The sequence below is a fragment of the Pangasianodon hypophthalmus genome, chromosome 19 (genome assembly GCF_027358585.1).
Source record: "Pangasianodon hypophthalmus isolate fPanHyp1 chromosome 19, fPanHyp1.pri, whole genome shotgun sequence".
Taxonomy (NCBI): Eukaryota; Metazoa; Chordata; class Actinopteri; order Siluriformes; family Pangasiidae; genus Pangasianodon; species Pangasianodon hypophthalmus.
Window position 1 is genome coordinate 5,825,863 of NC_069728.1, and position 25,823 is coordinate 5,851,685.

At 39.1% G+C, this 25,823-nt stretch overlaps 1 protein-coding gene across 13 annotated transcripts in view; it reads left to right on the forward strand.

The window, feature by feature from the left end:
• The window catches only part of dab1a (DAB adaptor protein 1a), a 356,465-nt gene that overhangs the window by 288,690 nt on the left and 41,952 nt on the right, over nucleotides 1-25,823 (forward strand). For all 13 annotated transcript variants that reach the window (XM_034313587.2, XM_026944630.3, XM_034313586.2 and 10 more), the window contains 2 exons: nucleotides 13,177-13,316; nucleotides 15,194-15,292. In XM_034313587.2, coding sequence (XP_034169478.1) covers nucleotides 13,177-13,316; nucleotides 15,194-15,292 — 239 coding nt within the window. The remainder of the gene's footprint in view (nucleotides 1-13,176; nucleotides 13,317-15,193; nucleotides 15,293-25,823) is intronic.

Genomic DNA, 25,823 nt, shown 5'->3' on the forward strand with positions numbered 1-25,823 from the left:
AGTAAACAGATATCTCCGGGCTGGCTTTAGATTCTGTGCTGTCATTTCTAATTTGTATATCATGCAGATTCATAGGTTCATGCATTCTTTATCAGGCTATGTGTAGGTGTAGAGATGCTCCTAAAATGTTTTAATAGTTTACTGGGCATTGAATAAAACATATTAAATAATTCATTGTTCAACACGGATGTTTATAATGGTTTATAATAGTGTGTTCAGAGGCACAGTCATCAATGTCATATTACCAGATATGAACAATATGTCGTTTTCAAACCTTGACTACAGTAGCCGTTGTCTTTTCTTTTTTTTTTTTTTTTTTTTTATTTTATCAGGACTATCACGTGATTATCATGCATTGCGTTTTTTTTTTGTTGAATTTGTAATACTTGTACTTCATGCTGAAAGGGTGGAGGCAAATCATAAATGGAGGATTGAAGCAGGGTTCGGGAGTCAGTTTAGCTGAGGTAAAGTCGGTGATGTTATTGAATGAATGCGTCAATAGAAAGTGACAGCACAGCGAGTATAGGTATGGTGTGAGGAATGAAAAAGTGCCCTCAAGTAGCGCTGGGTCACAGTTGCTGACGGCGATGCCTCGGGGTTGTTGTGGTGATTGACAGATCACCAGTCACCCATTAAAGTCCCCTTTCATGGAGCACCTGTGCACAGACCTGAGCATCACATATGGTACAAAAGTTGCGCAATGCATCAGGTGGAGAATTAAAAAAAAGATATGCATGTTCCATAAAACTTCTCGTCCGCACTATATGTAGCTTCTGCTCTACTGTATAAGATAAAGAGCTAGACACAGGTACATATGCCACATCTACACAATAGAAAAAAAAAAATTATTTCATGACATTATCAGCATTATTGCTCAAAATAAGCAGGCAGCAGAGGCCTCCCTCCCTAGAGTTTTGAAATATTAACACAACTTCCTGTTCCTGTTTGCTCACCATATAAGAACAATTCACATTCATGCACATTGCGACGTCTTGCCTCCATTTCTGTGTGTGCAGTTTCTGAGCCTGAGCCGTAGTTTTGCATCATGTGTATCCTGACTTTTGCCTCATTGCTTGACTAGTCTCTTGGATTTTCTCTTTGTGTCTGTGTTTTTCCTTGATCATGTTTTGACCTGCTTTACTACTGTGATTTTGGGTTGTGGACTTTATTATTGTGAATAAACCTCAAACGCATGGAAGCTGTTGGTTACAACAGTGAACGAGAGAGCGAAAGAGGCTGAATGAATGAATGAATGAATGAATTGCAGTTCAACCAACTGGGCAGATGTTCTTTACCTGCTCATATGGTTTTTAATAGACATGCTGCACTAGGAATGTCACAGCTCTATTTGGAGACAAGGTTCAAAATCTCTGGTCACACAATGTATTATTTTATTGATCTACAGTATTTCTGTTTTGAATTTTTGTAGTCATTGATCTATAGGTATGGATCTTCCCTAGTTGTCAAAATACTACTACTACTACTACTACTACTACTACTAATAATAATAATAATACAAACTTTATGTATTGTGAAGCTGGATTTTCTACTGGTGGTCATTCCAACCTAGTGGACTGAATGTTTCTTCAGCATACATCTTCATTCATATGTCTGTTGTGATGTTTTGACATGCCCTATAAGCTCATCTGATATGAGTATGCTAAGGATTGTCATAGGAAGATTGTTGTTATTTATTTATTGGATTAATTGTGACCAATTGGTTTGTCATCAATCAAGCTAAATGGTCTTGTGGTGAGGCTTTGTACTTAAAATGGTTTTAAATAGTTTATAGGATTTTTTATTATTATTTATGCACTGATGATGGTCTTAACATCCGAAAATGTGTTACATGTTTGTAACTCAGTGTCTTATTAAATTCAGCTTTTTGCAGTGATTTGAAATGTGAGCTTTACCTATTGACTCAACAAGACACAGTCATTTTTTACTCCTGAAGTCTGATTAATTTGTTCTGTAGAAATTCTGTGTTTATATTAAGCTGGAAATTAAAGGTCATGTACTGTTTTCTATCATGCAATTGCATGACTGTCCATCAGCTATCCAGTGAGACACAAAGCCAAGCATTTTAGCTCCTTATTCTCCTTATTACTAAAGAGTGACACGATCTACATGTGAGGAATATTTCTTCTTCTTTTTTTTCTTTTCTTTTCTGTATGATTTTGTCAGATTGTGCACCAGGGTTACAGCAGCGACAGGAGAGATTTAATTACCGCAGAATCAATGACTCTGTCTCTCTCTCTCTCACTGTCTCTGTCTCTTCATGAATTATTTCTTCCTGAGATGTTGCAGTGGTCTCATGAAGGGTGTGTGAATGTTAAGCGTGATCCCACACCAGAAAATGATATCAAACACTCAGCTGGAGTACTTGGCAAACTGTGTGTGTGTGTGTGTGTGTGTGTGTGTGTGTGTGTGGGACCTTGCAGTGTCTCCAATGGGTGATAAGCTCAGCGTCTGTCTGGACAAAGGTCCAGGTTATTTAATACTGCAGAGTCTCACTATGACATTTATTACTCTCTCTGCTCACTCGCCTTGCATTTCTCTCTCTCTCTCTCTCTCTCTCTCTCTCTCTCACACACACACACTTTCTCTATCCATCCCTCAATTCTGCGGCTCTGTGTCAGTGTGCTGCTGATGTTCAGAGGACGGCTGTAATTCACTGACAGGCTGTAGGGTGCAGAATGAAGAGAGGACGGTGCAGGATGAAGTGCTTCATGGTGCTGCATGGCGGATGAGTGAAATGAAGGTTGTCAGCTCGCTTTAAAACCATTCTTTCTGATAGATGTGCTGAATAGCTAAGACTACAAAGTGATTCTGCTCTTTCTCTCACCGTCTCTCTTGTTTTCCACTTGTCCTCTTGTGTGTCGACGCATCCATCCGAATGGATTTGTGTGATTTTTTCATCAGACGTATAACTGTGAAGCCAATGACTATTTAAGGTGAAGGAAGCAATAGTCAGCCTTATATGTATGCACACACACACACACACACACACACACACACACACACACACACACAGTTCTCCAAACTGATTTATAATGATTTATGATGAGTGGTTGTATGAGCACCATGGCATTAGATTCCAGGTGCTCATATGGAGAATTGATGAATACCACACACGTATACACACATGCACCTATGAATACACACACCCCACCCTGATTAATACCCCAGCTGATTAATAGCTTGCAGTTGTCTTCATCAATCAGAAGGGGCACCTTATTCATGGAGAGGAAAAGAAGTCTGCATTTTCCTGCTAGCCTTAAAGGAATATTCCAATGTTTTTCAACTTAAACTGTCTCTACCACACCTGTAGAGTATGTGTGATTACCATGGAGCAGGATTTCAACATGGAAAAGATCTCAAAACCCATTTTCCTGGAAGTTCCTGTTAATGGAAGTCTAATGCTGCGATCGATTGTACTCAGAACTCGGAAAGTTCCAAGTCGATTTTCCCGTGTCCGGATCTACAAGCACTCCAGTGCTTCAGTCATATTTGTAGGCCTAGTCTCTGAATTTACTAAACATATTAATAAGATCTATATGAATTATTTTTGTGCGATTAATGAAGAGAAATGATGTATAATGCAGGTGAACTGTCTTGTTCGTGTTAGCTCATAAAGATGATCTGTTACAGTAGTCTTATTTGGGCTGAAATCTGAGGAATTAAGTTACGAATCTAAACCGACAAAGCTGGTATACACCTGTTCACGACAGAAAAGCTACATATCAATCTGTCTACAGAGTTTTATCTACAGGGTGTTAAAAAAGTCTCCATACATAGGGGAAATTAATACTTTTTAGCAAAATGTCTTCCAAAATCTTTCATACTTCGTTTATATTATAAATTTCTTTCAGATAGTCTTTAAGAATGCCTTTGACAAAAGAAGAACGTATTGAAATCATTCTCATGGCTGGATCAGGAAGCTGTCACAAGGTTGCGATGGACTTTAACAGGAAACATGGCAAGAACATCACACACCACTGTTACCAAACTGGGAGCTGAAGTTAGGAGAATCGACTCTGTGTGTGTTTACAAAGAAATGGCAATCATATAGAGGACGTTTTGGAAATAAAGTTACATTTTGCTAAAAAGTGTTAATTTCCCTTATGTATGGAGAGCTTTGGGACACCGTGTAGAAGAAAATATTGCAAAGGTAATTCTGTTTACCGTTGACTGTGTGCCATATTGTTGTTACGTCAGGTTTGTTTACGACCTAAAACTCGGCTAGGTAGATTTCCGAGTTGAACGACCGTTCCATTGTACTATTTCGTGTCGGAGTACAAGGGATTGGAGCATAAGGGCAGTTGTAGAATTCAACAAACATTGTAAATACTTAACATGAACTTTAAACTACAACACTCTAACGAGAGAGTTTTTATAGACATGGGAGAACGTCATACCAAAACTGGATCAGTACAATAAAAAAACAGTTATGGTTATTTACACTTTTGTGGTATTTATACAGGATTAGACCAACACTATTAACCACAAATTCTTCCCTTTAAAAAGTTGTCCAATATTAATTTCAAACAAACAAACAAAAACCTTTAAATGCTGAATCTTAAAAAAAGTATTCTAAAAAATATGTATTTCGTTAAATACATGAAGACTTCCTTTATGCGTGTCACATGTATTGTCAACAGATATTCTTTTCAGCACAGGGAAATATACCATCCACAGTAGCCTTGTGTGATATAATATGCAATTTAATCATCTCTACATGATATTACACTACCATAATATCCATACCATTTCCTTTAAATTTATTATTTTATTTATTTTACCAGACCTGCCAACCTTCACGCATTTTGCGTATTTAACACTGGAGTTTGCTAATGTGAGTTATCGCTCAAAAATACGCTCTTCTTTCCCGAATAAAGTGGGAGATCAGCGATTCAACATGTCAGACAAAAGTTTCAAATGAATCTTTTACCTATTGTAATGTTGTACTTTTATCTAACTTTTAATTATTTTTCTTATTTTATATTCTAGTACAATTCTTTCTAAATCAGTTTGTTATATCAGTTTTTTATCAGCTTAATTTTTTTAACTTGACTGACTTTATTTGAGCTTTTGTACAACATTTATTGTTTTTAAATGTGCTTTACAAATAAAACTGACTTGACTTGACGAAAAGTGTTACTCGTGATAGTATACGTATAGAAAGTGATTAAATATGCTGGTTTTTTTTTTGTCAGATGCGTCCAAACACTTTGAGCAACAGCAGATTAACAGAGAAAATGTCGGCCATGTGGACCAATTTGTAAAAGTACTATAGATCAAAAATGTACTGTTTTATTAATTTTTTTAAATGTCTTTTTTTTTTTATTGCGCATTACTGCAGAATCACTTAAAAATCCACCATTTTCATGATTACCACTGCCGGTATTGGTAGAAATGCTTGTTTTCCTGTCTTCTTTTAGGCTATTGGTTCTGGACGATTAAATCATTTATCGTGATTTTTTTTAAAATGACAAATCCTGATCAGGGAAAACTCAATGTCACAGTAATCATACATACTATATTACAGGTGCTGTAGATAGAGAATAGATTGAAAACATGGAGTATTCCTTTAAAATGCTTCTTCAGAGCTGTTTTTCTTGAAGAGGCTGAATATATATAAAGCCATCTCCGGACAGCATCTTGAATGAATGCAGCACGTCGTAAACGTGCCCGCCTTTCTCTCTCGGGCCGCTCCAGTTACATGACATGAATTTCAAACAGAATGTGCAGTCTAATTTTGTGTGTGTTGTGCAAACATGTTGGTGTATGTGTGTTTGTTTGTATCTTGTGCCTCTTGGGGTACAGGGACTCACCAGGGGGGACCACGACATGTCATATCGGTGATGTATTCATCGCGCGGTTCTTTGAAGTTTAATGAACTCGATATTTTAAAGTCACTTCAAACGGTAGAGTCACTGTTGCACAGCAAGCCTTTGAAACAGCTTTGGCACTGAATACCAATTCTGACTTTTTATCTTTAATCCAGGAAAGATAAACAACAGACAACCTGCATATTGTTTTTTTTTTCTGATAAATGATGATAGGTTACAGTTGATAGACCTTAAGAGAAAGACAAGGTTAAACGATGAGATGGATGTGTGGGGAACGTGGCAGCGTCATTAAAGCAGATTCCAAGAGAGGATGGAGGGAGGACGGAGAGAGAGAGAGAGAGGTATAGTAAGTGGGAGGGGAAGACAAACAGCAGCATGCTTAATTTAATAAAGAAGCGGAGTGCATCGTTGTAAGAAAATGAAAAGTCTTGTTGGAAGTCATTAGGTTGTGTGTGTTCAGCTGGCACTGAAGCACTGCCATCAGGGATATCAGCCTTCTTGCAAGTAATGAAAAATGTGTGTGTGTGTGTGTGTGTGTGCTGGTTGTAGCCTGTATATACTTGCTGTCTCATTGCATCTCCATGTTATTGGTTGCTATGTAGTGCCCCAAATGCAGCCTATAAACTTTGCATGTCTATACAAATCTTTGGATACACAGGATTTATAAAAGAGACGGCTTTTATGGAAAGGATCATCTCTTTAAATTCATGTTTAATATTTTCCTAAAAGATAAAACATAAAATTGTGCTTGTGATTTCATTCTTATATCTTGACTCAGGAATGCATAGTGGTTAGTGGTAGATGGTTATTTGTAGCTATTGATGAAGGTGTGTGTCTTTTGCTGATGGCTTTGTTGTGCTTTTTGTTGTTTGATCAGCAGCCGTAAGTGATGTTGGTCAGCTGTTGATGAGGTATAAAGCAGAGCACTGGGGGGCAGTAGAGTGCTCACGTTGTAAAGCGAGACCTCAGCACTGCGGCTGGAGATCTGTTGGTAATGTATTCAGAGAGACTGTAGATTGTGGAGAAAGATGTAGGCTGATGCTCTGTCCTCTTCAGCTATTCCAGTTCACATGATGTGATGTCTCCAAGCCTGCACACGGGTGCACACGCACACATCCAAACTCATTATGTCCACTTGTAGAATTCATTCCTCCATTTTCTCTCCTCTGTCTCTCTCTCCCTCTCTGTCATTCTCTGTTTATATATAATTTCTTAATGTAAATAATCTAAATGTAAAGAGCAGCAACAGATAGTGGCTTTATATCGGACGAATCTCTAGTGTATGAATGAGTGAGTGAGAGAGTGACTGACTGACTGGATGAGTGAGTGAGTGAGTGAAAGTAAGTGAGAGTGTATGAGTGAGTGAGTGAGTGAGTGAATGAGTGAGTGAGTGAAAGTAAGTGAGAGTGTATGAGTGAGTGAGTGAGTGAGTGAATGAGTGAGTGAGTGAAAGTAAGTGAGAGTGTATGAGTGAGTGAGTGAGTGAGTGAGTGAATGAGTGGGAAAAGAGTGAATAAGTCAATGATTGAGTGAATGAGCAAGTAAGAAAATGAGTGGGTGAAAGAGTGAATAAATGAGAGAGTAAATGAGTGAGAAAATGAACGAATGAGAAAGTGAGGGAGAGAGAATGAGTGAGTCAGTAAATATGTCAGAAAAGGAGGTAGAGAATGTGAATGAATGATTGAGAGGGTGAGTGAAAGACTGAGTGACCAAGTGAGAGCAAATGGATGAGTGAGTGAATGAGGAATATGCAAGTGAGTGAATTAGCAAAAATGAGTGAATGAGTAAGAGAGTGAGTGAATGAGTCAGAAAGTGAGTGAGTAAGAAAGTGAGTGAGTGAATGAGTAAAAAAGTGAGTAAGAAAGTAAGTGAATAAATGAGTGAGTGAGTGATTGAGTAAGAAAGTGAGTGAGCGAGTGATTGAGTAAGAAAATGAGGGAGTGAGGGAGTGAGTGAGACAGTAAATGAGTGAATGATCGAATGAGTGAGTAAGAAAGTGAGTTAGTGACTGATTGAGTAAGAGAGTGAGTGAGTGAGTGAGTGAGACAGTAAATTAGTGAGTGAGCGAGTGATTGAGTAAGAAAGTGAGTGAGAGTAAATGAGTGAGTGAGCGAGTGATTGAGTAAGAAAGTGAGTGAGTGAGAGTAAATGAGTGAGTGAGCGAGTGATTGAGTAAGAAAGTGAGTGGGTGAGAGAGTAAATGAGTGAATGAGCGAGTGATTGAGTAAGAAAGTGAGTGGGTGAGAGTAAATAAGTGAGTGAGCGAGTGATTGAGTAAGAAAGTGAGTGAGTGAGAGAGTAAATGAGTGAATGAGCGAGTGATTGAGTAAGAAAATGAGGGAGTGAGGGAGTGAGTGAGACAGTAAATGAGTGAATGATCGAATGAGTGAGTAAGAAAGTGAGTTAGTGACTGATTGAGTAAGAGAGTGAGTGAGTGAGTGAGTGAGACAGTAAATTAGTGAGTGAGCGAGTGATTGAGTAAGAAAGTGAGTGAGAGTAAATGAGTGAGTGAGCGAGTGATTGAGTAAGAAAGTGAGTGGGTGAGAGTAAATAAGTGAGTGAGCGAGTGATTGAGTAAGAAAGTGAGTGGGTGAGAGTAAATGAGTGAATGAGCGAGTGATTGAGTAAGAAAGTGAGTGAGTGAGAGTAAATGAGTGAGTGAGCGAGTGATTGAGTAAGAAAGTGAGTGAGAGAGTAAATGAGTGAATGAGCGAGTGATTGAGTAAGAAAATGAGGGAGTGAGGGAGTGAGTGAGACAGTAAATGAGTGAGTGATCGAGTGAGTGAGTAAGAAAGTGAGTGAGCGAGTGATTGAGTAAGAGAGTGAGTGAGACCGTAAATAAGTGAATGATCGAATGAGTGAGTAAGAAAGTGAGTTAGTGACTGATTGAGTAAGAGAGTGAGTGAGTGAGTGAGACAGTAAATGAGTGAGTGATTGAGTGATTGAGTAAGAAAGTGAGTGGGTGAGAGAGTAAATGAGTGAATGAGCGAGTGATTGAGTAAGAAAGTGAGTGGGTGAGAGAGTAAATGAGTGAATGAGCGAGTGATTGAGTAAGAAAGTGAGTGGGTGAGAGTAAATAAGTGAGTGAGCGAGTGATTGAGTAAGAAAGTGAGTGAGTGAGAGAGTAAATGAGTGAATGAGCGAGTGATTGAGTAAGAAAGTGAGTGGGTGAGAGTAAATAAGTGAGTGAGCGAGTGATTGAGTAAGAAAGTGAGTGAGTGAGAGAGTAAATGAGTGATTCATGAAAGTGACCTTATAAACATCGATTCCTCAGGAATCGCCCTTTCCTAAGGTTTTCTGTTCTTTTCGTATTAGAGGAAAAAGTATCAAAAGTCGTGTCCTTGGTAATGACACACTACATGCTACAGATGCAGTAGACAGAGATGAGGTAGAAAATGGGTACTTTTTCCCTTAATACGATTCCTTAATGCTTAATGCCAGCTGTGAGTTGGCGTAATGAGTCAGTTCAGTAAGGAGTCTGTAGGGCAATAAAATTACCTTAAAAATTATATTAACCTTGCCGGGTTGGGAGAGAGGAGCTTTGTCCGCTAATGTTCAGTCATCTTTTATGAAGTTATATGTAATGTGAACAGAAGTCATCCGGCATTATTGCTAATGCCTTCCTCTGGAAAACCACAGACGTTTTAACCCTTTAATAACTATTTGTTTTGAAAGGTTCTATTTATCAGATTTATTTATTTTTAAAAAATTTTCCCAAGCATTTATTAAAGTTGCTGTCCGATGCAAAGAATTTATAGTCTTGTGCCTCGCTACACACTCTCTCTCAGCCTGTACTCGATTAATAAAATCCCGACCCTGTATTTTCTGAGACAAGAGCAGCCATTGAGTGGCCACAATAGATAACATTGAGGAGTGTGTTAGAGCAAGGTCAACACAAGAGTGCTACTGATACGAGCGACAATACAGCAGCTAGGAGCGAGAGTGAGCGTGAGAGAGAGAGCCAGATGATACAGCAGGATTGTCATGTGCCTCGACCATCACAGATGAAGAAGATGAGAGAATTAAAATCCTGCGTGTGTTCCTGGTGATACAGTTTAACGTATTAAACGAAGAGAACATGTCCGGAGGGGAGTTAAGCTTTAAATATACTGTAATGAATGAATTTCACTGTTTAAGCAGCACGCATTCTTTGTCCTCTGACCTCCATGCGTCCAATTAACCAGTTAAAAGTGTTGGTGTTTACTGTGTGTCCCCAGGGTTATCAGCAGGGTCAGTTACCTATAGGTGTGTGTGTGGAGATTCTGAATTAATTGGCTTTGGTTGTCTCCGCTCTGGTGGGTGCAGGCGAGTTAATTGGCGTCCGTGCTATAGGAGCGATCGATTGGTCAGTCCAGGTTGCCAATTAAAGTCTGTGTGACCAGTGTGTGGGAGGGACTGGTTTTATCTTCTGTACTGTGATTGGGTGCTGTTTTCATGTGTGAGCTGATCCCTTTGATCATCTCAAATCAAACATACCTACACACCCCACACATATATCTCAGTGTGATCTCTCTAAACATATAGGATTCAGTTGCACTGGCTCACAACCTTCATTCGCTCATTCAACATATTTCAATTCTGATCACGGCACCACGCTATCTCCGATCCTCTAGCACTGCTCGACTGGTCCCACCATCTGTCAGGGTACAAGGAAGGCATGCATCGAGACTCTTCTCTGTTCTGGCACCAAGGTGGTGGAATGAACTTCCCCTAGATGTCCGAACAGCTGAGTCACTGGCAGCCTTCAAACAAGGTCTAAAGACTTACCTCTTCATATGGTACTTAAGTTAGCACTTACAAAACCAAAAAAAACCCAAAAAAGTAGTGTCTGAGCGCTTGTCTATTACCTCTTCAACAGAGTTTTGGACTGATGGTGTTCCTAGTTTGTGACCTAGTGAGCCAGTATCAGAATGTATTTTTGATAGACTTCAAAGCACTATTATAAGTCGCTCTGGATAAGAGCATCTGCCAAATGCCATAATTGTAAATGTAAATGATCACAATTTTTGGATGCATTTGATCTTAGCACAGGTTAGCTAATTAACTTTAGATATTAGGTTTTACTGACTCTGATTAATTAAACCACAAGTGTGCCATTCATATGTGTCAATACACATGTGTACAGATGTTGCCTGCTCTTTTTCAAGTCTTCAGTTGTCCAGTTTCTTTGAGCCTGTGCCCATTGTAATCTCAGATTCCTGTTCTTGGCAGACAGTAGTGGAACCTGATGATTTCTTCTGCTGCTGTAGCTCATCCACGTGAAGGTCAGATGTGTTGTGTTCTGAGATGCTTTTCTGCTCACCATGGTTGTAAAGAGTGCTTATTTCAGTTACTAAAGCCTTCCTGTCAACTCAGACTAGTCTGGCTATTGTCCTCTGACCTCTCATCAACAAGGTGTGTCTGCTGCTCACTGATGGCTTTTTTTTCAGTTTTTGCTCCATTGTGTGTAAAATATTCAGACTGTTTTGCATGAAAATCCCAGGAGATCTGCTGTTTCAGAGTCACTGATATCACATTTTTCCCATTCGGATGTTTGTTGTGAACATGATCTGAAGCTCTTGACCTGTATCTGCATGACTTGGTGCATTACATGATTGGCTGATTGGACAATTGCATGAGTATGCAGGGGTACAGATGTACTTTTGAAGTGGCCAGTGAGTGTATATAGACTCATAGGCCCTGGTTTGCTTTAAAAAAAAAAAAAAAAAAAAAAAAAAAAAAAAAAAAAAGAACGAACTTGTTGTTTTACAAACTGGACTTAGATAGGATTGCATATTTCAAAAGAGCAAAATATGAATTTTTCCCTATTTTGCCTGTTTGCATTAATGAATATGCAATTTGGGGTGCAGTGTAATTTACTATGCCCAAAAGTCACTTTGGGATCTGCAATTGCATGCACAAATTAATACAGCTGAAGGGCAAGTATTAAATGTGCAAAACCTGTTTCTGCCAAGAGAAGACAAAATAAAAACCATTATTTTAAGTTTCTCAAACTTATGTGTCAGTATGTCAGAATAAAATGCTTCTTGAAATTATGATGTATTACTGCAGAAGTGTAGGTTTCACTTTATATATCTGCCACATATATGTGTACATTAAATGGCAACAACGTTTGAACAGACCCTGTGAAAAGGTTTGGGTTTTATTTATTTTTTTTAATTTATGAGCAGAACAAAAACGCATGTATATCTGCCTTTATTTTGCATTCATATTGTATTTGGACAATATTATGTTAAATCTTATCACCTTTAATCTGCGTTATACCTGGCCCATAATCACAAATGCATGTGTTTTAGTGTTCCAGAAGTCTCTTTATGGTCCAAATACACTGTGGATATTGAGAACAATTAGGACAGTGTATGGAGTTATTCTTTGTAAATCTCCCACAGCATACCCAGTAACTACACACACAAATATATCAGATTGCACATGCTTATTAGTTCTCTTTATTTGGGATCTGGGTGGCAAGGTGGTGCAGCAGGTATATGGTCTCTGGTTAAATCCTGAGGTTATGGTGTGTGTTGAATTTCACATATTTTCCCTGTGTCTCTGTGGGTTTCCTCTGGGTTCTCTGGTTTTCTCACATCTCCCACAAACATGCTGGTAGGTGGATTGGCTGCTCTAAATTGCCTATAGGTGTGAGTGTGTGTGTTTGTGTGTGGTGCACTGTGCTGGACAGGCATTGCATACAGGATGTATTCTTGCTTCACACCCAGTATTCCCGGATCCACCACATTCCTGACCAGGATAAAATAGTTACTGAAGATGAATGACTGAATTTGGGAATTTACTAAATCAAGGCCTTAATAAACAACAACAAAAAAGAAAAGAAAATGTTGTTCTCTGAAGATTTGATGATAAAGAAATGATAAACAGTTTTATTCCTAAACAGGATAAATAATTGTGATATTGAGCAAAATAACTGTGATTAGCATTTTAGCCATTATTGTGCACAGTATTGTGTAGCCCTTGAAGGAGAGTGTTTATTATATTTATGCAATGTACTTTCCTGGAATTTGGTGTAAACAACAAGAGCTGTCAGTCACCCCAAGCAGGTGTATATAATGCAAAGCTACGGAAAGCAGACACAATGTACAGGCAGACACTGCTTTCATTAACGCACCGTGTTCCTGTAGTACTTTATAATGAATAGATGAGTGAAATGTGGCATGTAATCATAGGTATAATTATTGCTCACAGCAAACGGGGACAAAAACCAATATATTTAGTTTTTTTTTGTATGTTTTAGTGAAATGTGCATCACCAGGGAGCTTTAATTAATAGTTGTATCCCCTTTTTTCTCTCTCTCTCTCCCCCTCCTCAGGGCAGGACCGCACTGAGGCAGCTCTGATAAAGCGCTTTAAAGGGGATGGTGTCCGCTACAAGGCCAAGCTCATCGGCATTGATGAGGTCACCGCCGCAAGAGGAGACAAGCTCTGTCAGGACTCAATGATGAAGCTAAAGGTGTGTGCTTGCTCGTATGTGTGTGTGTGTGTGTGTTTTTGTGTGCGCGCACAACTGCAGTCACAATGTGAATGATCTCTCATACCCTACATCCATCAGCTGAGTTAATGAGCCCTGTAAACACTGCCCAGCCAAGGGTGTGTGTGTGTGTGTGTGTGTGTGTGTGTGTGTGTGTGTGTGTGTGTGTGCATGTATGTGTGGGGATGTATTTAACTCTTTTTGGGAAATGAATCCCCTCACGAAAGGGGATTTTATTCGGAAAAACTAAATGAGCTATAACATTATTTAGCTGCAGTAATACACATATGTATGTACGTATGTATGTGCAGTAATACATACAGTATACTGTACGTGTGTATGTATGTGCATCCATATGTACATGTAAGCATGTACGTGTGTGTTTAGATATGCCCGTGTGTATATGGCAGTGTTGGACCATTTCATGATTTGCATCTTTATTTAATTGTAATGGAGGTCAGGCTGCCATTGATCACAGCTGTTTATCCCTTCACTCATTTCAGCAGCTAATCTATAACCATATTCCCATAATCCTTCACTTCTTAGTAAACTAACAGCCCTGCATTATCATTACTAATCTCTTGCCCTCTATTTCTGTCTCTCACTAAGCATACACATATGCATATACTCCTTGAATATAGGAGTGTGAGTTTCCATGATGGGAAAAAATAAGCACTGAGTTCTATACTACCTGCTTAACTGGACTTTCAGGCGTTAAGGTCACAGTATCACTAAGCCTGGGTGGAATGGGTTTTTCTCACACCAACAGATATGATCAGAAAGCATTTGTATATGTCAGTTCTGTGCTGCTTCGTTTCTGTGCTGCTTTTTTTCACAGCCTTCAGTATGTTTCAGATGTTACTTTCCAAGTAAGTGCAGCGCCATGGTGTGAATAATGAACACATATACTGTATGTTATTCTAAAGGAGGTGTGCTCATATGCCCCACAGACTTCCACCAATCAGGACCGATCGATACCAGCATCACGTTATTGAACAACAGAGGGGGAAAGGAATGAGTCCCCCCGGGGTAGTTAAAAGAAACAACATTTTGTAGATCAGTTTCTAGTTTGCAAACGCACACACATGCACGCACTTGGACAGACACATGCACATACTTTTTGTCCTTAACTGTCAAAAACACACTGTCACAATCTTACACATAGGCCATCATGAAAAATGGTGTTAGTTTGGTGCTTAAAGTAAAGAGCACGGTATTTCATAAAAAATAAATGTGCACATGCAAAAAAAAAAAATGCACAAATGTTTGGGAAAGTGTAACTTATTCTCACTAATTGTTTGACACATACACATTTATGTTCCCGCATCTTTCATTGCAACCACAATGCCTGAAACAACAAACTAGCAAATTCATAAAAATACAAACTACAAATGATCTAAAAAAATTATGAAGGTTATGGTTAAGGTATGAAATCAAACAAAGTGCAACCACATCATCTTTGCTTGCTCAAATTCATCCTCGTTTTTCATGAGTTAGCTTTACGAAAGTCAAAATGGGTCATGGACTTTGACCAATGAAGTTGTTACTACTCCCCTACATTCTCATTGAAACCAGAGATTGACCAATCCAAGCTGTTTTTTAGATTTGAGTGAATTGTGTCATATATATCGTGTTTACAATCAAATTTACTGGAATGTGGAACTGTTCATTTTGGATATTGAAACACAGAAGAGAAGTAATTGTGGTGATGCAGATTTGTTTAAAGACTTCAGTGATGACTGAAGATACTGAAGATACTGATGTTTGTTCATGAAATTTCAGTTTACCAAACCTACATACCAAGCCCCAACATACAGTGTATCAGTTTGTGAATTTGTGTTTTTTTCTGTTTTCTGTAGGGGATCGCAGCCTCAGCACGCTCGAAAGGAGAACACAAGCAGAAAGTTTTTCTTACAGTGTCCTTCAGCGGGATCAGGATTTTCGATGAAAAGTCAGGGGTGAGTGAGGGAACTACTGGGGAGTTTGCATGCTGGGTAGGGCTTCAGTACTCTAAAATTCGAAATCAATTGTAGACTTCTGGATGAAGCAGAGAGATTACTGCTTGCAGCACAGTTGCCTCTGTTTTTCTGGTCCATTTCCTGGAGGTTTGCGCTTTCTAAAAACAAATCAGCAACTGTTCAACAGTTTCTCACCATACCTTCAGTGCCTTCTTTCCCAGAGCAACAAAGCAGGTTCTCAAACTTTTGCAGCCAAGTACCCCTTTAACTGTAAAGTAATTCCACACACACACACACACACACACACACACACACACACACACATACACACACGGCTATGATTCACAGACCCCACTTTGCAAACCCCTGCTTTATAGAATGTAACAACAATAAACTTGAGCTGAGTTGACTTAAATTAAACTGTTGGGCCTGTGAATGATATTTGGTCAAGACTTTAAGCCTGACTTCTCCAGGCTTAATGTGTTTTCAGCTCATAAAGCATCACTGAGAGCCAGCTGAATGGGGCTCCTGTGCCTCCTCAGAAAGCTGCAGGCTGCTATGTTTGTTTCATAGACTCAGAGCAGCTCTGTAGTTTGGGTCTGACTCGAGGCAGGAGGTCCCATAGGAAGGCTAAGCCTGTGTTAATGATGCGTTTTGAGGAGAGGAGAGAGGGGGGTGCACTCAGGGGAAATCAAACAGGCCTAATTGAATAGATGTGTCGAATAGAATGCTGTGGGCTTTACACAAGCTAGCTCCAAGTCTGTGTGCTAACTGTCCAGAAATAAAAAATGGTGACCTACAGTACAGGACAACAGGCTAGTGGGAGTAAAACCTATATATATATATATATATATATATATATATATATATATATATATATATATATATATATATATACATAATATATCAGTAGCGCTATACTGTTATTGCTTGCATGGATGCATTTTTAGCTCTGATTAGAAAGGGCGATAGACAAAATGTATTGCTTACAGCACATGATTTACATTATACAATTTATTTGTTTTTAAAATGTATTCTAGCATTTTAATAAAATGAAAAATGTGTCAAAATTGGTTATCTGATGTACGTTACATGCCAGGCTTCATGTTAGTTTTGTTAGCAGATTAGCAATGCAAACTAGCTGTACTAGCTCCATACACTCACCAAAGGCACCACCATATGCCTGTACATCCATATATCTTCTTCTAACTAATTAAATGAAATAATGAACTAATCAGTGTGAAAATTGGTTGTTTGATTTAAATGTTATTATCATGCTCTTAGCAGATAAGAAGTGCAAGCTAACTGTACTGGCTACAAACACTTTTCAGAGACACGAACAATCTCTGCTGCTTCCTTCCAAGCTGTATTTTTCTTTGTAATGTCTCTATACATATGTAATGAGACGTCGTATATGACAGGATAAGATGAAAACACAGCTAGTGTATTCCTTTTTTAAAGTCTAGCGGTGCGTAGGAGCTAATTGCAGGTAGGAACTACAGTGAGAGGGGGAATGAAAAAATATTGTACCACACACACCATACGATCATCCTTCGAGCCAGTTTGGTTTGGGTTTGTCACTTTACCGCTTCACACCTAATTTGCATAAAAAGGAGAAAATCTTTGCTGAAATTGCGGCTCCGTGTCCGTGTGTATATTGAAAATGAATAGTTGCTGGTTGATTTGTTGCTCGCTAGTGTGAACGCAGGGTAAGAATCCAGAAAAGGGGAAGTTATGTTGCTTTTGTTACATAAACTTAATTTTCAGCTGTCTAGTCCACTGCTTTTGTTGTTGGTTCATTTTAGTCTCAGGGAAATTTGCTTCTACATGATCCATACCCCAAGCTATTAGAGAAGAAAAAGAGTCTAGATGGATTGAGTCTGGTGATGGTTTATGGGGATTAGTGGAGAGGATAAGGAGGATAGAGGGCAGTCTTGATAGATGATGTCAGTATATTCTGACATCATGGCGCCAGTAAAAGAGCTGATCTTAGAGGGTTTTATTTCATATTTGGTCCATCGTATCTATTAGTCTTCCAATTCATTTGACATTTTCTGCATGTGTGAGTGCGGAGGAAGGTTTCAGTTTTTAATTATAACATTTGACTACTTAATACTGAAGATCTTTCTGTTCTCTGAACAGAATGTATGTGTTTGTGCTGATCTTCTACATCAGCTGTAATGTTGCTGTTGCAGTCCGAAATCCTTTCTAGTGTGAAACATTTCGAGGTAGCTTCTTGTGATCCCTGTAGAGATTTATTCTAACTATTCAAACAGTAAGTGTGTATGTACCACTATATTTATTTATTGGAAAAATTAGAGCTTCCCATTCTTATAATTTCACCAACTGAACCTGTGATGTGGTTGTGTATGATGGAGTGAAAAGGTGTGTTTTATTGAATCCAGTGCTTCAGTGGAAATCAGATGGCATAAACAAACAAATAAAATAAAATGTGTATATATTAGGGGTATAATGCAGTGTAACTATCTGTATCTGTTTAGTGCTCCAAATATTTAGATATTTGTGTGAGAATATAAACCAAATGTGGGTGTAGCCTAAACTAGAAGATTTCATAAAATTAATATTATTACTTATGAATCTTACTACTATCCTCCACAAGCACAGGAAAACACAACAAAAAAAGGCTGTTTTTTTTTTTTTTTTTTTTAAATCCCACTCGTTTGTACCTGCCCGCAATAGTTTCTGATAAAGTTCCCAGAATATAAACAAACTATTAGCCTTGTTTAAACCACCACAGCCCTGACCAGGCAGTTACTAAGGATGAATGAATGGATGTAAATATAGCCCTGGGTATGTTTCTGTAAATTGCAGAGGTAAGCAGATACAAATACACAAGTGATCAGCAGTTTATGAAATACTCAATCTGGCCCTTCTGGCATCCATCCATGCCATGATCAAAGTCACAGAGATCACACTTTTTCTTCATTCTGATGTTTGATGAGACCATTAACTGAAGCTCTTGACCTCTGTCTGCATAACTATATGCATTGCACTGCTGCTACATGATTGGCCCATTAGGTAACTGCATGAATGTGCATGTTTTTCAGATGTTCCTAATAAAGTGGACAGTGAGTGTATATAACAGCATGTTTCCTAGTTTATTGTTAATGGATTAAAAGTAACCCATTCAACTGAAGTGACTGGTCAATCAGCTGTATAACTATAACTAAATAATAATGATGACAGCTGTGATAAAGAAGAAGTTAGTAGGTGGAGCATCATTAAATAATAATAAAATTGCAGATCCCATCTATATGACGTGAACTAGTAGGTGTACCAAGGCTCTGTATCTATTAGACATTCTTTGCATGTCATCCCTCAACTCCTGCTTTGCCTGATGCCTTGTTTAAAGTGCTTTTTGTGAAGAGGTGACATCGCTGTGGAGAGGCTGATGACACTTCAGCCTCTGCTGCTCTTTTCTATTACAGAGCTCTTGTGTCACTGTGGTGGTAATCCCACGACTTAGAGCTGTTATAGAAAAATAGAGGAGTCAGGCTGGTGTGTGTGTGTGTGTATGTATGTGTGTGGGTGTGTGTGTGTAGCCTGGGTGTATATCACAGTGATAGGCTATGAGGCAGGATGACTGGGTCCTGTCACTGTGGCTGTTTTAGAGCTTTTATTAGACCAGAAAAGTGCTGTCCTCTATTACCTTCAAGGCCATACCTTATTCTGCCACTCCTCTCCATCTCTCTTCATCTCTGTCTATCCCTCTCATTCTCTGCCCCTTTTTAATCCACTGTCAGATGCTCTCTGGCTTATTAAACCATGTCCATTTTTTCTCACCTTTATTCCCTGCGCTATTCTTCTGTCCACTGACGGCCAGCATGGACAACCTGGTTACAAACAACTTATCAGCATTATAACTTGCTGGTATGAAAAGACTTGACAGACAATTTGATGGACTTTTAACAGTGTCTCTGAAGAATTGTCACATTTTTATGAGGCTTTTAGAAGAGACCCAAGTTGACAAACGATTATAGAGTACATAGAAAGGAGAGTAAGATAAAAACAAGAGAGAAGGAGCAAAAAGCAGTGCAAGAGTGCAGCATCGGTGGAGCTAGAAAGGGACTTTACAACTCCCATTTCAAATTTTTAAAACTTGATGAAAAATAAGACCTGAGAATAATTTCACAGAGGGATAAACTACCCTTTGGTGGTTTGAGGTGTGAAAGCCTAAGAGATAGGGTATGTTTAGGGTTGGCAAATAACAGCCCATGGACCAAATCAGCTCGTGACCTTCATAGAAAGCTTTCATCACCTTGCTGGAAAATCCCATTGACCGGTTTTGCTTACCAGTTCATGCTATGTTTTTGAGACCTGCTTGACCAGCTCCATTCTGTACTATCCTTAACCATTCTGTACTATGACCTGGCTGGTCTACCTAATGAATGGATCAAATATGCAAAATGTTTTTTACAAAAAGTGCTCTTCAAATATTACACCAAATAAAATCCCAGACTCCAGGCCAACACTGGGCCATTCCATGGGGCCAACGTTAAGTGCCAGCATTGGGTCAACGATTAAATTACAGAGCCAACAGCCTTTCAGCCACATTTAAATCAACACTGGGCCAGTAATTAAATGAGATCAGGCCAACTATTAGATTACAGAGCCAACAGATTTGCAGATTTAGATGGACTTTTTATTTGATATGAATATTGTCACTATTGTCAGATGATAAATAAATAATAAATAAACATCTCAATAGAAAACTATTTCAAACCCATTCCTTAATTCCTAAATGTACACCGTTGAGCCATTCTTTCTATTCCAAAAAAAAAGGGGAAAAAAATGACTTCTCTTTATTATCTTGGTCATGTTTTACTCCCTGTGGGCGGTGGAGAGGAGGCAGGGTCATGGTCTTGAGGAGCATTCACTGGCCATTTTTTAAATACCAGTGAGTCTTTGAATACCGTATAATCACAGACTATTTCGAGACACCATGCTACACCCCAAATGAGCAGCACTGACCAAAAAAATATATATATATTTATAGATCACCTTAACCTAATCACTGACCTCTTATGCATGCTACACAGGACACAGTAATGTAGTGGTAAAAGATTGATTCTTTATACATATGTTCTTTTTTTACTTATCTTTTAAAACCTAATTTCAGTGCAGTGTAACATTGCCAAGTGATGGAGTGAGAGAGTCAGGCTTTAAATTCAATATAATGCCTTCATTTTTGTGTCTGTGCCTCTACTCTTCACAGCTCCTGCTTGTTGGCATCGCTCTCAGTGCCTCTCTCTGATGAAGAGGAGCAACTTCCTAATTGCATTAATGCGACTCAGCAGAACTCTGTGTGAGTCACAGTGACTCAGTTAATCGCATTGAGGCCTGGCCTTCTGAAGGCCTGCCAAAATCAGCCACTCGAATTATTAACTCTTCCTCTGAGAGCGTTGGAGTGTTTTAAAGGGAAGAAAGACAGAACAAACCTCCTGTCATGTCTGTGTGTGTGTGTGTGTGTGAGAGAGAGAGAGAGAGAGAGAGAGAGAGAGAAATTGGCCACAATGAATGTAGTGCAACATTATAAAAAACTAAAAATACATTGTACACAGTCCACAGTATCATAGGATACAGGTGTGTGTGGTTGCACTCTATTCCTAGGATGTTACAAAAATTGTCTTGTAAGTATACAATTTACAGATGTGTAGAAATGAAATTTGCAGAATGATTCCTCACCCCAATCATGTACGATTTCCATAATTCGTTCAATATGGTTACCCGTTTCAATCAGCACTTAGTTTCATAAGTCAGCCCCGGCACGCCCGGAGTGCCATCTCCCACGTCCGCTGCTTCTGATTTGCATGGAAATGAGATTTGACCGGTCCAATAAAGCAGTTTGGCGCACATAAAAACAGATGTTGATGTAAATGACTATGTCTGTTCCACTTACTCTAATATCATTAGAGAGTGTGCGTGCAGGCGTATGTGTCTGAGAGGAGGAAAGAGGACTGCATCAATAAAAAATAAATGAAAATATAAGGATGTAGCAGATACTTTTTATGAAATCATGCACTCCAGAACTGAAGGTACTGCCGCTTAGAAGCATTAGGCAAAGCATTTTATTAATTTTAATAATTTATCACTTTAGGTCTCTTAAGACTTTCAATGCTAAGTTTTGTAGTTATTTCTGGATAGCTCCTCCGTTCAAACTCAAACACACACACACACACACACACACACACACACACACTCCATATGCTGCACCGTCCCCACAGGGAGCCATGGGCGGCTGATTCCTGACGTTCTTGCCAATTCTTCTCTCAAGGGAGTCATTTTGACTGCCCACCCGCTTGTTCGCTCTGTGTGCATGTGTGTCTATGTGTGTGTTGGCACAGGTGGCAACTGTGATTGAGTTCAGTCCTCTCCTCACTAATTACCTCTCTCCCAGGCCTAGTCGCCTGCAGACACGGAGCAGGAGAGGCGGAGAGCCCTTCAGTCATCTGTGTACTTCTCCTTCTCTCTGCCTCTTTCTTTCTAATCAAAAGCCTTGGCCATAACTCTGGCAATTTCCATGACAGCCTCTAATTAGTGGCTACCTGGCTCTGTGGCAGTAGCGTATTGCATAGAGACAGAGACGGGGTCATCAAGGTTGAGTGATCGGGATAAAAAACACGGTGCCTCTCATCTCTCATGCTGCAATTATTTATTATGAACATATTCATCATAGCCGCTGTGTCACACTGCGTGCGAGTGTGTGGGGGTCTCATGTCAAATTAAGGAGATTTTTTTGTTTGTTTATTTGAAATGTTCTTAGAATAAAGGTTAGATTTCTGTCGTATTTTGAATGCGAGCTACGACATTTTTTTTTTTTCCTAAGCTTTTTTTTTTCTTTACTCTTTACCAAGGGTGCCAAAAATTCTGCAGCTGGCTATAAGTGAGAGTGAAAGCCAAAAAGACAAGGTTTTTGGAAGCTAACATGGATGACTTTTTGGCCTGCTGTGACAAGGACATGTGGAAATGCTGGCTTATCATCCTTTAGTGCTGTGGCTAATGTAACGTGAGCTTGAGAGCGCTGACTCTCTTAATGAAGGCTATTAAAGAATGACAGCTCATGTCTGATGAAGCAGGTCAATAGAATGCCTTTGAGAGTGTGTGTGTGTGTGTGTGTGTGTGTGTGCACGGATATGAGTATCCATGTGTGCATGAAAGAGTGATGGAATGTTAGAGAAGGTTGTGATGGAGAGAAGGAGAAGGAGAAATGAGTGCTGGAGAGGTGATCAGTCAGGGGAAAATCCATTAAATAGACAGCACCGGCTGCGGATTATAAAAGTTAAATAATGGAAGACTATAGATACACAGCAGCTAAAGACAGAAAAGGGTTTGTCACTTAAGCTACTGTTGTCAGACTCTCACAAATGTTGCATACTACACAAAAAAGGAAGTCTGTGCTGTCTCAGTCCCTCGCTCCCTCGCTCTTGCCTCAGTGTTCTGGCAGGATGAACACGTGTGTATTTGAAGTCACTCGGAGCAGTGTGTTTCTCTGCAGGCTGGACAGAGCTGAGGTTTGGTGTACAGAATGGGGGTTTGGAAGCTTTGCTGCCTCCCTTGTGACTTGACAAAAGCTACTATTGAGTATAATCTGTCTCTTTCAGCTAAATCCAGCTGAGTTTCCTAGCTCTGTGTGTGTGTGTATGTGAGAGAGAGAGAGAGAGAGAGAGAGAGAGAGAGAGACCCTAACTATAACAACTTACGAAACAAAAAAAACGTTATTTACATCATTTCATTTTTAACCAAAAGGCAAATTTTCTGTAGTAAAACGAAAAAAAAATCTTCTCACACACAGCAAAATGTTCCTGGAACAGCAGTATTTTTCCATTTTAAGATAACTATGGAGGCAGCTCTATGCAAAAATATTATAGCAGAGAATATGGGCAAATTTATCTAATAGTGTATCTACACACACACACACACACACACGCACACACGCACACACGCACACAAACACAGGCAGCCAGTCTCTTTTAATCTGTTTGGGTATTATACTATAGACCAAAGGCAAAAGGTCTTTATAAATCTTCTTTCACATAGACGTTTCTTTCTCCCTGTTTCTCTTATAACAGACATACTGTAGTCTCCCTGGCTTGGTTGGGACACGCAGAGGTGGGTAGAGCAGCCACAAACTGTACTCAGAGAAAAGTGTTATTACTTTTTTTTCCCCTAATGGTTAGAGAGTCGGACTTGCAACCCGAAGGTCATGGGTTCGAGTCTCAGGTCTGGCAGGGATTGTAGGTGGGGGGAGTGAATGACCAGCGCTCTCTTCCACCCTCAATACCACCACTGAGGTGAGACCCTTGAGCAAGGCACCGAACTGCTCCCTGGGCAAAAAAGGCTGCCCACTGCTCCGGGTGTGTGTGTGTTCACTACTGTGTGTGTGCACTTGGATGGGTTAAATGCAGAGCACAAATTCCGAGTTTGGGTCACCATACTTGGCCACACTTCACTTCACTTTAAAATGATATTTACTCAAGTAGGAGTAAAAGTAATCACCACCCCCAAACACCACCACCACCCAAAAAAAAGAAAACTGCTAAGCTATAACATTCATTTGTGCTCAGTGTTCACCGTTAACATTACTAGTGTATCACAGCTAAAAGTTAAAAAATTTAACATTGAACACGAATATTCTCACCAGTTACCCATATTACCTGCAACTGTTAGCTCCATCACACTCCATTAATTATTAGTCAAAACCACTTACTGTGACATTTTGTCAAGATGGAAGTTGAGTTCTTGAATGCTGAAATGTCCATATTTATTGGTTTCGGTAGTCTGCAGAGAAGACAGTGTCTCAATATAAGGCTAGGGGAGCTCTTCTTCCACAGCATCGTCCGCTGTTTGAGCCATTCCTGTGGCTCCTGAGCTGTTAACTACAGTACTATTTGTTTACAGTATGTGTTTGATTAGTGAAATAAAGCCATGCTTTGCTTCTAAGATGCTTTGGATTGGTGGATGGAGTCATATGCGTTTGATAGGTGCGCTTGAACAAAATGCACAGAATATGCATTAAATGAATTTCATTTAAAAATCTAACAGGAGGAATATAACTGAATATAACTGAGTAAACGTATATTTTTGACCTTACACATGTACTCAAGTAAGAGGATAGACTATCCTCTTTTAAAACAACTCTTAAAAGTACAATTTATTTAAAGAAAATACTCAAGTAAAACATGTACCACATTAATACACACCTCTGGGGACACTATTTACTATTTTACTATTTGCTTTTTCATTTTTTTAAACCCAGTTTAAAGGCTGTATGTAAGGCTGTATAAACAAAAAAATGAAAAAAAAAAAGATGAAAATATTCTATTTTTGCAAAACATAAATAAATAAAGCCTCTTCAGTCCTTTCCTGAGGCAAAAATCAATAAATGGATATTACACAAATCAATTACACATATTACACACATCTTGCAGCTCTAAGCTTGTCTTCTAATTTACACACACACACACACACACACACACACACACACACATAGATAGATAGATAGATAGATAGATAGATAGATAGATAGATACACTATACACAGCAATTAACTATTTGGTGGTGTGTGTGTATGTGTGTGTGTGATTTCTGTTTTTTTCTGATGTTTGTGTTCTTTTATTTTACTTAATTAATTTAGATTTATTTCCGTCTCCTTCACATACTGCTGAGGAGCTGCTGAGGTGAAGTGGTATTTTTGTATTTTTTTTTTAAACGTGGCCACAGATTATTATGTTATAGCTACAAGATACCAGAGTCATGGCTAAAAAATACGTGCCACTTGAGCCTATGAGTTGTGAGAACTTCATACACTGTACTTAATACATGGCCTTGGTTTAAAGGAAAGAGCACAAAAGTCTTCTCTTTGAGAATTCACTTCAGGTAAGCCAATTATCATGCGGTGCGGAAGCATTCAGAAAAGACATGAAATAAGTTCCCCTTTATAATATTGTTTCATCTTATCTATAATATTGTAGACGGCTTTTATTTCATTACATCAGCACACAGTCAAAAGAGAGAGATCATAGTTACTGGGTTCATCACTCACTGTTGACTTATCCATCTGTTTTTCACCTCCAAAAGGACAAAGGCGTCAGAAAAAACAAAGTGTTAGTGCCTCTACCTTTCCTCTGCTGTGCCTTGATGAATGTGTAACCTGAAGATTTTGTACGCCGTAGCTTTTGGGCGCGCTTCAAGCCGACAGATGCTAGTTTGTGTTTCAGAAGGTGAAATATTGAACAATTAGAGCAAAGCCGCCTCTCTATACAAGCTGCCACTTCGGGTCTTTTATTGTTCTCCTTCGTTCTCTCAAACACTCACACAGGCATGAGGAGAAATGGATGATTCATGTAGATTTTTCTATGATGATATGTTCTTAAATCAGTTAAACACTGGAATGGAATCCTGCATCAGTGACATTATTTCAGGCAAAAGTTTTGAAAGTAATGAAAAACCACATAATAATTGATAGTGTACACTAGAATCTCCAAGCGTCTGTCTGGGAGAACCCTTGAAG